At 35.8% G+C, this 17,001-nt stretch overlaps 3 protein-coding genes across 3 annotated transcripts in view; 2 read left to right on the plus strand and 1 right to left on the minus strand.

Annotated features, from left to right (window-relative positions):
• Positions 1-605: 605 nt before the first annotated feature.
• Positions 606-2,394, plus strand: LOC126372938 (NEDD8-activating enzyme E1 regulatory subunit). The gene has a single exon (XM_050018847.1). The coding sequence runs from the start codon at positions 741-743 to the stop codon at positions 2,346-2,348; it is 1,608 nt and encodes a 535-aa protein (XP_049874804.1). The 5' UTR covers positions 606-740; the 3' UTR covers positions 2,349-2,394.
• Positions 2,395-2,550: 156 nt separating this feature from the next.
• LOC126372948 (N-alpha-acetyltransferase 30-like) lies at positions 2,551-4,219 on the minus strand. The gene is made up of 2 exons (XM_050018863.1): positions 3,168-4,219; positions 2,551-3,057 (listed from the first exon to the last, which is right to left on the minus strand). Exons 1-2 carry the CDS (start codon positions 3,885-3,887, stop codon positions 2,893-2,895), a joined length of 885 nt encoding a protein of 294 aa, XP_049874820.1. The 5' UTR covers positions 3,888-4,219; the 3' UTR covers positions 2,551-2,892.
• A 946-nt stretch (positions 4,220-5,165) lies between these two features.
• The window catches only part of LOC126372936 (serine/threonine-protein kinase SIK2), a 62,286-nt gene continuing 50,450 nt past the window's right edge, over positions 5,166-17,001 (plus strand). The window contains exon 1 of the mRNA XM_050018845.1: positions 5,166-5,859. Within this exon, the coding sequence (XP_049874802.1) occupies positions 5,734-5,859 (126 nt within the window). The 5' untranslated portion in view covers positions 5,166-5,733. The remainder of the gene's footprint in view (positions 5,860-17,001) is intronic.

Below are 17,001 nucleotides of genomic sequence, written 5' to 3' on the forward strand. Positions count from 1 at the left end.
AGCCATGTCTGACGTATTTTGTTTCTTGATGATTAATGAAATGATGAAAGGTGATGATGATGAAACCTAAGCCCCCACCCTCGGAGTAGACTCCTACTCCGAACCCCAAACGAATTAACTCAAAAGTCCGCATAAACTTTTGAGTTATGAAGCGGCTTCCTGATACGAAGCGAAAATAGGCAGATACACTTTGTTTATTGAATACTCCAATATAATAACACTCGCGAATGTCTTCCGACTAACTTAATGCGATCATTAACCACAAAACACCACTTCGTATTAATTATTTAGATTATTCAATGAAGAAAGCAACTGTCCCGTTCCCGTTTCCCGCCAAAAAACCTATGTCAAACAAATGTCAAACAAGATATTTTTGTTCATGTTCATGTAGCTATGGCATTAATATCAAACAGCCTTATTTCAAAGTGAACGTATAAAAATATTAGGGACCGCACAAAAAACTGTTGCGTACAGCCTTGATATTATTTATTTTCTTCTTAGATACGGCATTCGTATTGTAAAATATTGTAAACATCACCATTTTTACCAATAAAACCACTCGCATACAATCATCTCATATGAATAATTCCATGAAATGGAACGCAAACGTCAAATTAAAAACATTTTCGCACTGCAAAATTTGCAGTGATGAGTTTTGTCTAAAAATCTGATAGTTAAATAAGAAAAGTACTTATAATTACTTGTCTTTTAACTTTATTTGAAGTTTTATACACGGTATAATGGCGTCTCCTTCTCCGAAATCCCCAGAACAAAGTGAAAAGAACAAACAATACGACCGGCAACTTCGACTGTGGGGTGACCACGGTCAGGCGGCTCTTGAAAATGGACATATTTGTTTGATAAATGCGACAGCATTAGGCACTGAGGTCCTCAAATCCATAGTTCTTCCTGGCGTTGGAGTGGTAACCATCGTTGACGACCATGAAGTTAATGAAGAGGACATTGGAAGCAATTTTTTCTTAGAGGCCTCTAGTAAAGGACTCAATAGAGGGTCCGAGGCGCTTAGACTCATTCTTGAATTAAACCCAGCTGTGCAAGGACATGCCGTACAAGAACCTCCAGACCAGATACTTCAGGAAAATCCAGATTTCTTTAAAGCATTCAGTGTAGTCATAGCAACAGCAATAGGGGAAAAGACAATCAAAGACCTCTCCCAACACCTTTGGGATATCAATGTACCATTTATTTTGTGTAGATCTGTTGGATTTTTAGGATCATTTAGAATACAGATTAAAGAACATGCCATAATTGAAACCCACCCTGATAATGAACAAACTGACTTGCGTTTGGATGTTCCTTTCCCAGCTCTCTCTGAATATCTTGATGCTTTTGACATAGATGCTGTTGATTTAAAAGATCATGGTCACATTCCTTGGATTGTTATTTTGTACAAAGCAGTTCAGAAATGGCAAGAAACTCATCAAAGTTGTTGGCCCATGAGCAGGAAAGAAAAAAATGAAGTAAAAGAAGTTGTTCAGAGTTTTATTAGAAAGGACGAAAATGGCATTCCTATCAATGAGGAAAACTTTGAAGAAGGACTGAGAGCTATTAACACAGCTTTACAGCCTACTTTTCTACCTCTGAAAATTAAAGAATTAATTTATAGTAGCAATGCTACTAATCTCACCAGAGAAAGTTCGCCATTTTGGATAATGTGTTCTGCATTAAGAGGATTTATTGAAGCTGAAGGGAAAGGTAAACTACCTCTCAAAGGTGTCTTACCCGACATGACTGCGTCTACTGACCATTATGTGACATTGCAGAATATCTATAGAACTCAGGCAGCATTTGATGCTGAAATTATTTACAGAAAAGTGCAAGAAATAGTTGCTCAATTGCATTGTGAAAGTATAAATGAGTCAGATGTGAAATTATTTTGTAGACATGCTCATGATTTACATATGATTAGAGGGTCAAATATAGCCACTGAATACCAAATGGGAAATAATGTAGCAACCTACATAGCTAGATATCTTGAAGAGCCTGATGTTATGATGGTCCATTACATTTTGTTAAGAGCTGAAGAGATCTTCAGACAGGAACACTGCAGGGCTCCAGGGGACTGGGAGCCAGAAGGTGACATAGCACAATTGAAAGCTTGTGTTTCAAAACTGCTTGGTGATATTTCATGTTCTCCTTTCCCTAAAGATGACCACATTCATGAAATGTGCCGTTATGGTGGAGCCGAGATTCATAGTGTATCTGCTTTCCTAGGAGGTTGTATAGCTCACGAAGCAATCAAAATTGTAACTAAACAATACAAGCCTGTTGATAATATGTTCATTTATGATGGAGCTTCAACTAACACTGCTACATTTAAATTTTGAGATGGATTGTTAAGCTTAAAATGTATAATAAAGAGTGTGAACTAAATTCAGGTATGTTTTGTATTTTACGAAAAGAATCAAACTGTTTATTATCCTTAATGTTGATAAGGTTGAATCCTATTAGAATAATCATACACTAGTATGTTTATTCCAACAGGATTCCATTATGAAAAAATAATTGGGTAAACAAATGAACACTGAGGACAATTCATCAAAGTTGTGTATTTAGTTTGGATATTAACCATTTATAACCTTAGGATCGAGATATAAAAAGAAATCGGAGGAAAACATTTTCATTATGTAACAATTTTCAACACATAAATTAGATAAAATAAACATATCACATGACTAAAAAATAATTGAAATAAACTATACATTTGGCTAAAATCCACATGGCAGACTCAATAGGTTATACCATTTCATTTCAACAATAGTAGATAGGACATAATTCTATGTATATGTATGCATTGTATTAAGCCTGAGGCAGGGAAACCTCCAGAAGATAACACAACATTGAGAATTTCACATTAGTTAACTACTTATTTCACCTTAGCCATAACTTTAATCGCAATGCATCAACACCATTAAGATAATATCTAAATAAGCGTTTGTCCCGCACAAAACCTAGGTTTTCATAAAGCTTCAGTGCTGGTTTATTTGTGATCTCAGTTTCTAACACCACTTCATCTGCATTGTCGTTTATCATAGCCTGAAACAGAAAAAATAAAATATATCATTATCTGATTCAATTGATAAGGTATACCAACAATAAAATCCATACATGACAATGCAATACTTATAAAATAAAATCATAGTTACCTGTATAGCTTTCCGTACAAGCCTAGAGCCAATCTTTCTCTTTCTATATTTTTCATCAACAGCTAACATGGCAATGTAGCCTCTCTTCACCACCTGGCGGTGCATATCTAACTTACAAACAATGGCACCAATGCATATTCCTTCGTGAATCGCCAAGAAGCAAAGCTTAGGCCAGTTATGTATAAAATATCTATAGGTATAGATTGAATAAGGTTCAGACAAATCTTTTTGTATAAGTCTCATGATTTCTGGCATCTGCAATTCTGATTCATATGAAATAATTTCAATATCATCTTGCTGTTCTTTTACGATCTGATTATTTTCGAGGTTACCTAGAGAGTTGTCAAGGTTGTGTATTCCCTGTTGCACTTCAGAAGAGCATATATCAGTGCTTGCACATTTGCTAGTAGCTTCATTACACTGTACACTATTTACATCGTTTGCGATTTCACTGGGCGCTTCACCGTGTGCGTCAGAGTGGTCAATCGAGTCGTGAAGACTAATTTTAGTATGGTCGTTCGACCCATTGGTTAGATTGCTATGGATGTTGTTAATATGAAGAGTATTAGCTAAGGCTTCACTCAACTTATCCTGATTCAATATACTTATTCCATCAGTCGTTTCCGCAGGATCTTTGGCCTTTTTACTTTTGTTTTTCGAGTTCGCACTTTTTTTACTGCACTTGACATTCTGCAGAGTTTCATCGGCGATTTGATTCATATTGACGTAGTTCTATCTATTGTATTTACACATTCACAAATTATAAGCTCATATAAATTCCACAAAAGCTTCCTCGCGATTATACAAGCATCTTTTCCTTGTCAAAATTGTAGATGAGTATCACCGACATCTTGGTACAAAGTATTACTTCGCAATAATGTGATTAGGCTGTGCCTATGTGCGCACTTAGATAGTAATAGAAATTTAATAGTATAATAACGAAATTCTAAATAAGAATTATGAAAATACTTATTGAAAATATTAGAAATTTATGAAAAGTCTCAAGAGCCTTCCACAATCACATTGCAAAAAATGCTGGTATTACCACAAAGAAAAAATATAAATTTGGCAGAATGTTATGAATGCGTTCAAAATAAGAAACCAATTAGCTTTATCGATTTATCCTTACTATCATTAAACGTAATCGATTAAAAATAGTATTTTGTATATATCTGTTCTATCCAAAATTGTAAAAGTGTATTAAAAATAATTTTGCAACTACTTAAATCACAAGTCTGTAACTGAAATATTTTAAAATATTAACTATATGCTATTATATAACGGGATGGTACCATGGAACACTAAATTAAATACGTAAGTTGTCTAACCCTATAAATACATAAATATACATTAAATTCAATAATTATTCTTAAAATGCTTATTGCGATTTTTTTATTGTTCTTAAATACTATGACATGTCATAAAGTATATTTATTGGCTTAAACGATTGTTTACCATTATGGATTTAATTTAAAAAAAATATGGATCCCACTCTATCTGGTGTTCGAAAAATGAATGAGGGTAGACAACAAAATAAACGTTGTTGGTGAAAGGAACGCAAGGAAACCGCCTGTTAATCACTGTTTTTTACTAATTGTTGCTTAAGAAAATTACGAAAGATAAGTACTAATTATTTACTTGTGGCTTTGTTGACTGTTACCTTTAGCTTATTCATAACAACAGCTCTTATGTACCCAACTATGCATTTTTTTAATAAGTAGTCACTGCAAGTACTCGTAGTACAAAGGTGCCGTTTCAAAAACATCAGTAAGTACCTAGATAGTTCCCTAATATTCAGATAGCGTCATTTAGCGCTAGTTAATGGTGATAGAGATTGGAAGACGTGTACTTACTGATCCTGTGATTGATTATAAATTGAGGTGCGTATGTACTAAGTATACTTACCATATACGTAAGTATATTGATAAATATTGGTGGTTGGTACGTTTGTAGGACATAGTGCGCTGCTGACGTCACGGAGAGAAGCAACATGGCGGCTGAAAGCGCGCGCGTGTCTCGCTCGAGGCAGGTATAGCTGGAATAGGTACTCGAGGAGAGTTCAGTACCCGGTTGACAGCCGGTGAGGCGGCGGCGGCATATTTTCGTGACCGAAGCCAACAATACGCACGCCGCCTCTGCGCGATTTTCTATTGTAAATAATATTTGTACACAATGTCTTTAAACTGACTGCCAAAGGCGTTTATGTGCTTACGTTTCTATAAAACATTTCATAAAACAGTGTTTTTATAAAAAAAACTTGGTATTAATATCTTATAAACGATTTATATTCTAAGGAATGAGATAACAAAGCTGTAATCGGTAAAGCCAGAATCAATTTGTGTAACGTAAATTCGCTTAATGAAAGACTTTAAATAAATTATGTGTTGCATTCTAACTGTGGACTATCATTCGAGAATGTAGCTGAGAGTGGTTAAGACAAATAGTGTTATCTAGTAGTATTCTAATGACACTAGTATTATGTCACTTTGTCACACTGCTAGTTCTGGGATTGACGAGGTGATGAGAAGCCTGTGAAAACACCGATTTTGGTACTATAAGCCCAACAATGGCGGATCGTGAACGTCCTGCGAAAACCCCCATTAGGGTGGGTTTTTATGACATCGAAAGGACCATAGGCAAAGGGAATTTTGCCGTTGTAAAGTTAGCACGACATCGAATAACGAAGACTGAGGTAAGAAAGATCAATACCTACCCACATTATTTACTAATTTGAGCATTAAGTACTACCTAGTTACCTATGATATTCAAATTGTCGTTAAAATTTAATGAAACATATGTGTTATTATCACGTAAAAATATTAGTTATTCCTTCCGATGGCTAAGGGTACTTACCTACCTATATAACATTTTACTCTTATGTGCTTATCCCGTTGAAAACAAACAATAATAGGTACCTATGAGGCAAAACAGCTGCTATTGTTACTCACTTTACCTCATTACATTACGACGTCGACTGGAAATGTAAATAAAATATTAATCACACTTAGTACCACCTACCTACTTAGGCAGGTGCCTACCTACACTGTCTGAAGCCTAGGCTTACAAATTATGCGTAGGCACTTACTAGGCACCTTCGATTTGGATTGAATACCCGCAAAATATTTTTTTTGGTATGGGAAACTTCCAAGCTTTTTGTACCTACACCTACTTCTATTTGTTCAGTTGTGTATTAGGTATTTTGCCAACAAACGTCTTTGCTTACTGTCTACTACGTAATACGCATCAATATAATAAAACTCTACATAGGTACGTAAACGCTCAATTACGTTTTTCGCAATTTTCTACAGAGGTACTTTATGTAGTCATAATTTTTAAAATATTAGTACTATATCTACACCTAATGCATATTTATGTAACCTTCTACTGTTATTTGGTTTTCATGGTGTGAAAAATAGCAACACATTAGGAAGGTACTAATTATTATTGTACCTACGGAAAATTCGAATTTTCGAATAATCACGTATGGAGGTCCCGCATCCAAGTTTGGTAAATGTTTGTTTCCTGGCAGTGGTTGCCTGGAAGAAATTGCTCTAGAGGAATAAGGCCGCTCAAATTGCACTGTATTCATGTGTTATCTCTGATTGTTGAAACTTAGTAAGTAAAGTAAGTATATTTAATTTGAAGTTACTATATCGATAATAATGGCCCCGATTCCTGCAGACATCTCTTAATTTTACTTTAAGTTATACCTGTCATTTTCTTATCCGCCGAAAAGGAAAGGGACGGATGATTGACAGCTCTTAATTTTAGGAAGAGTGAGTAAATAAATGAATAACCCGGGCGAATTTTTAGACGGTTGTTTTAGATTTGTGCTTAAAATTGACGTGTGTTCCATAAATTTTATGCTTGTCGATTACCCGTCCCTTTCCTTTTCGGCGGATAAGAAAATGACAGATATAACCTAAAATAAAATTAGATGGTATTTACAGGAATTAGCACCAATACCTACTTATGTAGGTGGGTATTCAACTGATCAATGTACCTATTCGTAATGAACACATTTCCGTAACCGGGTAGGTACTAACTTAAATACCTATTTTTATAAATTTCACAAATTATTCAACTTGAGGCAGCAGCAATAGTTCCTATTGATATATTTTGTTTGGCTACAATGTGTAAGAAAATATGTCTTCCGAAACCTTAATAGTCAAAAGAGTACAAAACCACATTCCGATAATTTAGGACAGATGATAACGATGTAGGTAAATGAGTTGAATATAAGTACATCTATACACGTTCATTTTCAACAAACAGCCGGACATGGGAAATAAAACCTGTTTTTACTCGACAAAAATAATAATAAATTAGTTTAAAAGATATATCTTAGCTCTACCGCAATAATTTATGTGTGGACTTTTACAATTAGATGCGTAAATAATAATATCTCTTTTTTTAATTATAATTTGTTTTTAATTAAAAAAGAGATAGGATATTTTATAGCAACAGTGAGTTTCATTACAATATTTCTACAAAATGGAAGTTCTTTTCTAGTCAGTTAAACGAAAATGTAGAGCGCACTTGTGCAATGTGCAGTAGGTACGTAACGATCTCGTCCTTAATAACTTGACCTATATTTCAATGCCATAGTTATTGGTACTTGAAAGTAGTATCTTATACTATCTCTGAATAAATATAGATTTTAGTAAACATACTTTGATTGGTCTGTCCTTAAGAAAGATCGATTTTTAGATAGTCTAAAGTTGGTGTAAAGTAAACTTAGCTTAACATATTCATCCAAACGTTACGGAACGTTAAATCTTAGTTACGTTATAATATTATTTAACATGCCTATAATTTGTAAAAAAATGCGACATACCTATAGATCTCTCATACATGTATGATTGTGTTGGAAAGACAATAGCCATCACAAATAAAAAAAGCACTCGATTCGTTAGTGACATGACAGCGTATCAATAATAATTCTCAAATATCAACCATTGGTTTTTATTAGTTCCACAGCTACAAAAACATTTGGCTACTACAATTAGGTACCATTGATGTATAATATGATTTGCTAGTACAAATGACGTAAATGTGGGGGTCGTAACACTTTGTAGTTCAATGACTTCCGCGAAGTGAGTAAGCTGCATCTAAAATTGGGATTCGGGCAGTTATTGACTTGGAGACATCCTGCGCTGGCAACGATAACCAACCGGCCATTCTTAAGGCTATAACTGCTTGTCACGTTTACTAAGCAGATGTATATCAAGTCGTATAAGCAGCTGCATAGACCTGCTACGATCTAAATGGGTCATTGGCCGAATACCGCCAGTCGTGACCCCATGAGTGCATGACTCATTGCGCGTGGAATGTCCGAAAACTTTGGTTTAATATCGACGTGAAAGCAAAGTTTGGTAAGACTGAATAGGCACCTTCTGGGTAAACTTTAACCGTCGACAGTTTCTCAACTTCAATGGCAGAATGGTGTCAAGAGCAAACCCATTTGATATTTAAAAAAAAAACATAAGTTAGATTGGTTTGTTTAGAAATTTTAGCATGACGCATACAGAAAGCTGCGTATGAGGGCACGTCGTTGAATGAATGCACAGAAATAACGACGGGGCGCCCTCGGCCTTCGGTTTCGTCTGTTTGATGCGTTGATGGAATGCATTACCGCGCTACTGTATTTCGTATCAAATACACTACAAAAGTACTTATAGTATGTTCGAGAACATCGTCCAAAAATATGATAGGTAGGTGTTAATTGTTACCTGCTATTATCATTGCAAATAGACGCAAGATAAAAGTATTTGAATGATGAAATATAGCTTTTAACTCAAGCATTGTATATAGGTGTAATAACACATTGTAAACTACATGTAATTCCAGAATTTCACAACATTTTAATGATACGTTATATTTATTCTTCTGAATTCCCGAAAAGTTTAGTAGAGAACAATTTGCAACTTTTAGAACGCCTCCGAAAATAAATCGCATACATTTAACACAATTAATTAAGCGATTTGGAAAATACACAATTTATTTCAAAGAACATAACTATCAATCAGCGATTCAGCATAGCGGCCGGCGGGCTGCCGCGTCCCGAAATAATACCGACCTTGCTCGCATGCACGCATCCACTTGTTTTTATTATTTTTACATTTTTCCCTACGACCCGTTAACGGCAGCCAAGGTGATGGTCGCCAGCTCATCACGCGAATATTGGTCGGCTTTCCTTGTCTAATCAGCACCACGAGGAAATATCGGTGGTAGATAAAAACAACATTTATTTCAGACATGATAGTCCATATTACATTCATTACACACTGCTATAAACAATACAATTAAAATTATTTACATAATTATTATAAAACCAACATGAATGAAGAATAATTAAGAATTTAATACAATTTAAATTGAATTGAATTTTTTGAATTTGATAAAGACCTATTACAATACTCTAACGTTATACCTGTTATTAGAGATTTAAAACAGAAACGATTCTCACATTCTTATCCAGCCAACCGGTCTCGCTCTCCGTTGATCATTAAATTGTTTCAGTTAATGACATTATTGCAATGTGCGGTAGCGTGCAATGTTTCGCACCACCTCGCATGACGCACATCGGTTGTCATGATTGTGCATTCTTTAATTTTGTGTGCACACATGTCTCGTTTGCCAAAGAAAGCGGTCAGGCCGAGGATGCGTGATGAGCACATATAAAGCGGCGAATATTTTGCCAGGAAATCGTTTCGTATAGCGCGCTCGGTTTACAGTGGGCTCGAAAAATGTACGCTTGACGCAAATGCGTTATCTATTTTGGAGCTCGACGTCAGTGGCTTGGTGTTATCTGCCTGCAGTCTGGCGGTCACCGTGAATGGCGTCTTTGCGACTTTACTGAGGAACTTTCGCCGGCCGTATGTTTTGGCAACATCGTTCGGTCGTGGTGACTAATACTGCCAATACCACCAATATACTACACCTATCCCTAGTCCACACACTCGTTATCACTTCCTCATTGCTTCGAGGTCTGCGGGGCAACACGTAACTAGTAAATTGAGGTGTAAACTGTCAGATGCATTTATCAACAGATACCTAATCCAACATGATAACGTAGATACGGCAGAGACATGCGTGCTGTTTGTACACTCGGCCGTTATCTTCCTTTGTGACGTCAATCGGTCCCTGAATACATAGTAGGTATTTTATTGAAAAAATATCAACATTCTTCAGGTGCCACATAAGCAGTGCTGTTGGTCCCGGTTACTACTTACTGATGTAAGTAAGTAGCCGTTACATGAGCCATGTCAGGGGCCTTTGGCGGCTCAATAGTAACCCTGACACCAAGGTTGTTGGGGTCGGTAATCCACACCATAACCCACACGATAGAAGACATAAGTAATATTATTTACTTATTTTTAAGGACATAAAATTATGTGTGTGCTTTTGTTAAGACTCGTGACGATTCGGTGTCCTTTTAAACATCTTCAAGGCTAAGTAAAACGATTAATTTCAACTTATTGAGGCGGGATTTTCTCATAATAAATGTAAGGCTTTGAGACTACTCATTCATATAACTATATTAAAGTTGTCTGTACATTGTATGAGATTAACCTTTGAGCCTGGGAGGTTGCAATTTTGTAACCTCGTCTTTTATTGAACTGTCTGTCTGAGTCACTACCAAGTTTTAATGAGTTTCGAGTGAGTTTTTATACATTATTAAGGCTATATTTAACGGTGAAAAGTTGATTTATATACCTAAATAACTTTAACGAATAATATGTACTATCAACTCTATAACTCTATGTTTGGTTAGCTCGGCTCTGTAAGCAACAAACATCAAGATTCAGTATATTTTGTTACTTATATGAATGGAAAACTGATGCTTACAAAGGCGGGTAAGAACTAATGTGATTTTTAGATCTTCTAAACAGTGCGGTTTTATTGAGGGTACAGGGAAGCCCCAGATCGCTATTTAATTTAATGGCTCGAGGGAATTCCGAAAATATCAGCTTGGTCTAGTAGTTGCAATGTATTATTCTATAATATTTAATTCCAGGCAGGACCATTACGGCATACTAGGACTGAGTAGCTTAGAAAAATTGTGACGCACGATCGAATCCCACAGTGCTTTTAACTTTGAACTAACGACCACTTTATATCACGTTTATGGTTAATAAAAATATTGTGAGGATAACCAATGCCTAAGTCGACTAAATATGACGTAAACTGTAATTGGTTCCGTTACTATGCTCGAGCCGAACCGGCGCCTGTCAATCTAATAACAACTAGATATTTAATTTTGAAGACTAAAAACTAGAATCAATAAAGCTAAATACGTTCTTAGAAAGTCGATTACTAGTAAGAGAAATCAGTCTTTGTTTATAATCTATTTTGCTGTTATTGCTACGAACCTAACAACTGCTACATCGTGCCATTACACGTGATCGGTTATATGACACAAACGTCTTTGTTGTAAAGTAGTACGTAACGTGACATATTCCACTACTATCCTTGAAAAAGTCGTCTGGAGTATAGGGGGGTGCTAGAATGGAGGGTGCTACGCGCGTAGCTATGTGCTACGAGCGAGACACTCGCCTTACCTACTAGCCCTACCACTTTACGCGACGCAGTGCTTCCTACAACTATTAACATTGAATATACATTTCATATTTCTGGAGTGTTAGTTTATCTAGATAATATATAACTTGAAAGTTTAGTGTCTCATTTTTATGAAAATGTTGGCAATAAAACACGTGCAATTAACAAATACAGATTGCGTGACAGTAGATAAACTATTCACGTCTGTTTCTTTCTTTAAGTTTACAGTAATTATATATTCTCTCTTGAAGAAATTGAAAATAGTAACGAGCCGCATTATATTTAGTAAATATACGATGAATTTACGTGAGATGTGGGAATACAATATCGGAATTACTTTGGATATTACGGAAAATAATATCGGCAGAATATTTCAGGCCTGTAAATCTCAAGAGCAGGCCATTAACAAGGCATTGTGGGGAGAAATGGGGATTTGCGTCTGTCTCCCTCACTCTTCCTCTGTCTCGCTTTGTGGGCATATATTGATCGTGTCTAGACTTGTTGATCGCCCGAAGGTTCGCCCGAGGGTTCGACCGGAGTCGTTCTAATCCTGAAAAACTCACTTCGTAGGGTTAGAAAGTGGGTCAGTTTTTAACTTCGTCAAATGAGGGTTACGGCTACAACTTACGACGGGGTGCTAAGCATTTAGATTATTTATTCTGTAGTAGGATGTAAGTATGCAGTTGTAGTACTTTATAAATGGTTATTTTATAGTATAGGTGCTTTATTCAACTTGAATTCTTGAATTTGACTTGGTTGATAACATAGGAATATATAAGATTTTCTTCCCATTAGGTAAATATATTTATTATGAAAAAAGTACCAGCGGGGTTAAAAAGGCCACATCGGAACAATTCATATAAAAAAACAATAAAGTAAGTGCGCAATGCATACAAATGTCAAATAGCAATATTGCTTTTTAGATGAAATACTTCGATGTGGAGTTTTTAACCCTCTTGGTGTAGACCAGTATCATTATTATAACGAGTAAATAAATGAAATATGGGAATTAATTAAGCTTAGAAGGCAGATGTCTAATGACATAATCTAATCCATCAACATTTAAATGTTAAAAACGTAACGATTATTATTGGTAGGTACCTATATAATATAAACTCTGACCCATCAATCTTGAACATTAATCGTCATAATGTAATTTCAAATAAAATCAACGGGTTGGCTTGACATAATACAGTCCTAATATTATTAGTATGATAACATTTCAAAGGATTGGCCTTTGATAGACAAGAATGGAGAATGCTACACCAACAGACACGTGGCTCTTAAATTAGTGATGAACATTTCGCTGACAAAAAATATCGGTAAGTACGGTACGAGTATATACGTATACACTTTGATACCGTGTCACATTAACTTTTTTGACAAATTAAACCGTAAGTCTTATTAAATGTCAAATATGAGCGACAGGGTTCTAAAGTGGGTACATGATATTACTCATGACTACATCAATGCATAGAAACACGACGTCAACAACGCAATAAAAATGTCTGGAAATTCGCCGTCTTAAGTTTATCATATTAATTACATTTGTTGATAACGATTGACGTTAACGATTCGGCTGTTAGGGCTAAGCAATCATTTGTACTTGAGAATTGAGTCGTAGCGTTACACCGACTTATCGATTAATTAATCATTCAGCACTTAATTGCCGTTTTATTCGATTGGCCGTTATGGTTTCTGGAGCATTGATAATGGTTTAAGTACTTCTGATTTCGTCAATAGGGAGGAGACGAACTTCTTTCTTCTACATAACATAAAACGCGTATATACGTCCCACTGCTGGGCTCAACTAGCTGTATAAAACACCTCCACCACGCCGTTCTACCGCGGGCTGATGGCGGTGTTTTTACTAATAGCCGGGAGCAACGGTTTATCTGCCTTCCGAATCAAGGAATCATCTTACTTTTTCCGACAATCAGGTGATTCAAGCAAACTGGATCCTTAACAGGACAGTGTCACAAAGGAATATCTACAATGCCACCTGCAATCGAACCCGGACCTTCGGATCGTGAGCCCAACGCTCTAACCACTAGACCACGAAGACTGTTATCCTCATGCCCAAGTACGATCAATTACTTATCAATGACCTATTTGTTTAGCTATTTTGAAACAATGTTAGCATATGTAGCTCTCCATGTCAATGCCAGCCAACTCATTGCAATGACTAATAGATGTTCCAAACACCAAAAGTTGAAATGTTTCAAAATTAAAATAACATTGGCCTGTTTTAAAAGATTTTTATCTACGTTACGTTAAATAAAAAAGTGCACTTTCGTTTTTTTAATTATGTGGAAATTGCTTTTTAAGTAACTACTTTTAAGACGCCTTACATGTTGCAATGCAACGTATTCAGTGTTATGCTGATGCCTTGGAGCTTATAATACTTATTTATTTATTAATTACCTGATATTCAATCTCGTGTATATGATATTCAATAGCGTAAAATAGTGGGAATTCAAACATTGCATCCGGCTCGACTGGCATGGCAACTGTTCTTATTATGCTTATTGATCAGGTCCTTATCCTGTTCCATTTCTTGTTGAAAGATAACTCAGACGCTACGATACTTCAATCTTCACAAGTATTTTCCTTATGAATTTTCCTAAAGAAGATCTCCTATTATTATTAAACTCTTTATTGTACACATTAACGACAAGAAAACAAAAACAGATACAAAAGGTGGACTTATCTCTGAAAGAGATCTCTTCCAGCTAACCCCGCGTGGTGCGGGAGGTCGAAAAAAGTAGGAAGGCACAAAGAGTACAGATTTTTTTTTATATAAAATCAGATATCCAAAGACGATATTTTTTTATGTCTGGACCAGTTGTAATATAAATAAAGTGAGATATTGCTTGAACCTACGCGCCTCGTGCCGTCGTGACGTCACGATCACGTTTGGCTACTGCTATAAGTGACCCTGTGACGTCAATGCGTCACGTCGGGCTTTTTGCGTGTCTCTATAGAAATCTATCATGAATTTTGAATGTTAAAGCACGTAATAACGGGTTCTTACCGCGTTTAAATGGGGATATGAGACTCCCGATATTTCGACACTGTTGCAAGTGCCATGATCACGGGATGACTGATGAGATTGGAGTGGAGTAGGTAGATCCATAATTTTCTACGGGCAGACATATCTGTCTACCCTCTTTCTTTGACGCTTGTTTATGTTTTTCATATCCCCATTTAAACGCGGTAAGAACCCGTTATTATGTGCTTTAATTATGATAATAACCGAGTAAACTTAAAACAATTTTGAATGTTGTTGATGGGCGATAAAAGGAAGTGCTAAGAAACACGACGATACGATTATTATACGATATGAGCTCCATGTTTAAATATCGGTAATAGCGACTGGTGTAATAGGCCTGTTTCCAACTAGTCAAATCAGTAATTTTTTACTAAACGTCAAAACACGAAATTACTATGGAATTTGTATAAAAATCTAAATGCTAAGAAACAGGACGATACGAGGATGATAAATATGAAGTCCACGTTTAAATATTGGTAATAACGACTGGTGTAATAGGCTAGTTTCCAACTAGTCAAATCAGTTACTTTTTACTAAACGTCAAAACACGAAATTACTATGGAATTAGTATGAAAAAGTACACTGTGACGTCATAGAAAAACGTGACAAAATATCGAACTTATTATTATGTTTTTCTTGATTAAAATGCATAAATAAGTTAAATAGAAATAAGAAAATGTTTTTGGTTAGTTTTAGGTCTGTCTTTATTTAGTAATCACAATTTCATAATGTATCTTGAATCTAGTACACGACCCAATTGTAAGTAAGTAATTGTAGAGAAAATGCATAACGCTTTTAAAAAGTTTTTTCAATGAGGGGCTATCCAGGCTACGTTCCACCAAAAAAAACGGCGATGTTCATTTTAAATGTGATAATTACCTTTTTTTATTGCTCGAGGTACATAATTATTCAAAAGTATAATGTAATGGCAGAGGTATATATAAAAATAATTGCTTGATATTTGGGTCAGATGGGTATAGAATTATGTTGCTACCTATATTGCTTCACTTTAATTTGATCAGAATCATAATGGATGGAAGATGTGTTGTGTCTGAGTGTAATAACAAGGGTCACAAACAAAGATAAAAGATGCATATGCCTGTTATCCATGAAATTAGAAGATTAAAACGAAGGCAAATCTGAACAGCGCCATCTATACAGGGTGTTAGTGACATCGTAACGAATACTCAGGGGATGATTCACGCCATGATTCTGAGTTAATATCAAGTGGAATTTTTCGTCACAAAATTCATGTTTTTTTTTTAGTTTTTTTAAATTATTTTCAATTCTATACTTTTGCGAAAATAATTTAAAAAAACATAAATTTTTTTAGGAATATTCAGACTGAAAATTCCACTTGATATTAACTCAGAATAATCAGCTGAATCATCCCCCTCAGTATTCGTTACGATGTCACTTACACCCCACACAAGTACATACGGTAGCCATACAAGTAGGTATGGTCAGGTAGGTAGGTGGTATGGTAGGTGTGGTCATCTCAGAATCATGGCCTCAATCACCCCTCAAAGTTTTCGTTACGATGTCACTAACACCCTGTATTGTTTTTGGTGAACGTAGTCTGGAAAGTCCCTCATTTTAACTGACTTATCTATTTGCTGGTGGAGGTTCACCTAACCAAGTGTATTGTCACAAAGGCGCTAATTTTAAGAAATATTTTTGTTTGTTGTCAACTGCTTAGTTTTTCGGAGTGATTGGCCGGAGATCGCGCAAAGTGGAGATGAGTGAAAAAATCAAGGGGAGACCTTTGCCCAGCAGTGGGATCGGATAGGCTAAATAAGATAAGAGTAGTCTTAGATATTTGCTGACAGAAAACCTAATTGTTAAGCATTGTAAATAATGATTATCGTCCAGTTCTTCGTGTACAATAGAGAATTCTACCTATTTGGTACATCGCCTCGATACATAATCCGTCTTATAACTCGCTCTACATCCCATCGCAGGGTAATCGTTGCATGACGCAGTTTCATTTCACACCACAGGCGGCTCATTAACGAAGAGGTGTCATTGCTTCTCACATATCGCGTGTTGGCTATTGTGTTTTAATTAACATTGGTTAGTGCAGCCATGATTATCATGTTAGATGGTATTGATGAAGTTTCGAAATATGGTCGTACTGTAGGGACGTAAATTCGTGCATATTGCTCGATATTACGGTCTAATAGGCCAGTTTCCAACTAGTCAAATCAGTTAGTTTTTACT

The sequence above is a fragment of the Pectinophora gossypiella genome, chromosome 15, assembly GCF_024362695.1.
Source record: "Pectinophora gossypiella chromosome 15, ilPecGoss1.1, whole genome shotgun sequence".
In the NCBI taxonomy this organism is placed as follows: domain Eukaryota; kingdom Metazoa; phylum Arthropoda; class Insecta; order Lepidoptera; family Gelechiidae; genus Pectinophora; species Pectinophora gossypiella.

Coding starts and splice junctions, on each gene's coding strand:
- LOC126372938 (XM_050018847.1), top strand. CDS start 741: ATGGCGTCTCCTTCTCCGAAATCCCCAGAACAAAGTGAAAAGAACAAA.
- LOC126372948 (XM_050018863.1), bottom strand. CDS start 3,887: ATGAATCAAATCGCCGATGAAACTCTGCAGAATGTCAAGTGCAGTAAA. Junction 3,058..3,167: donor TTGTACGGAAAGCTATACAG/GTAACTATGATT, acceptor TTTCTGTTTCAG/GCTATGATAAACGACAATGC.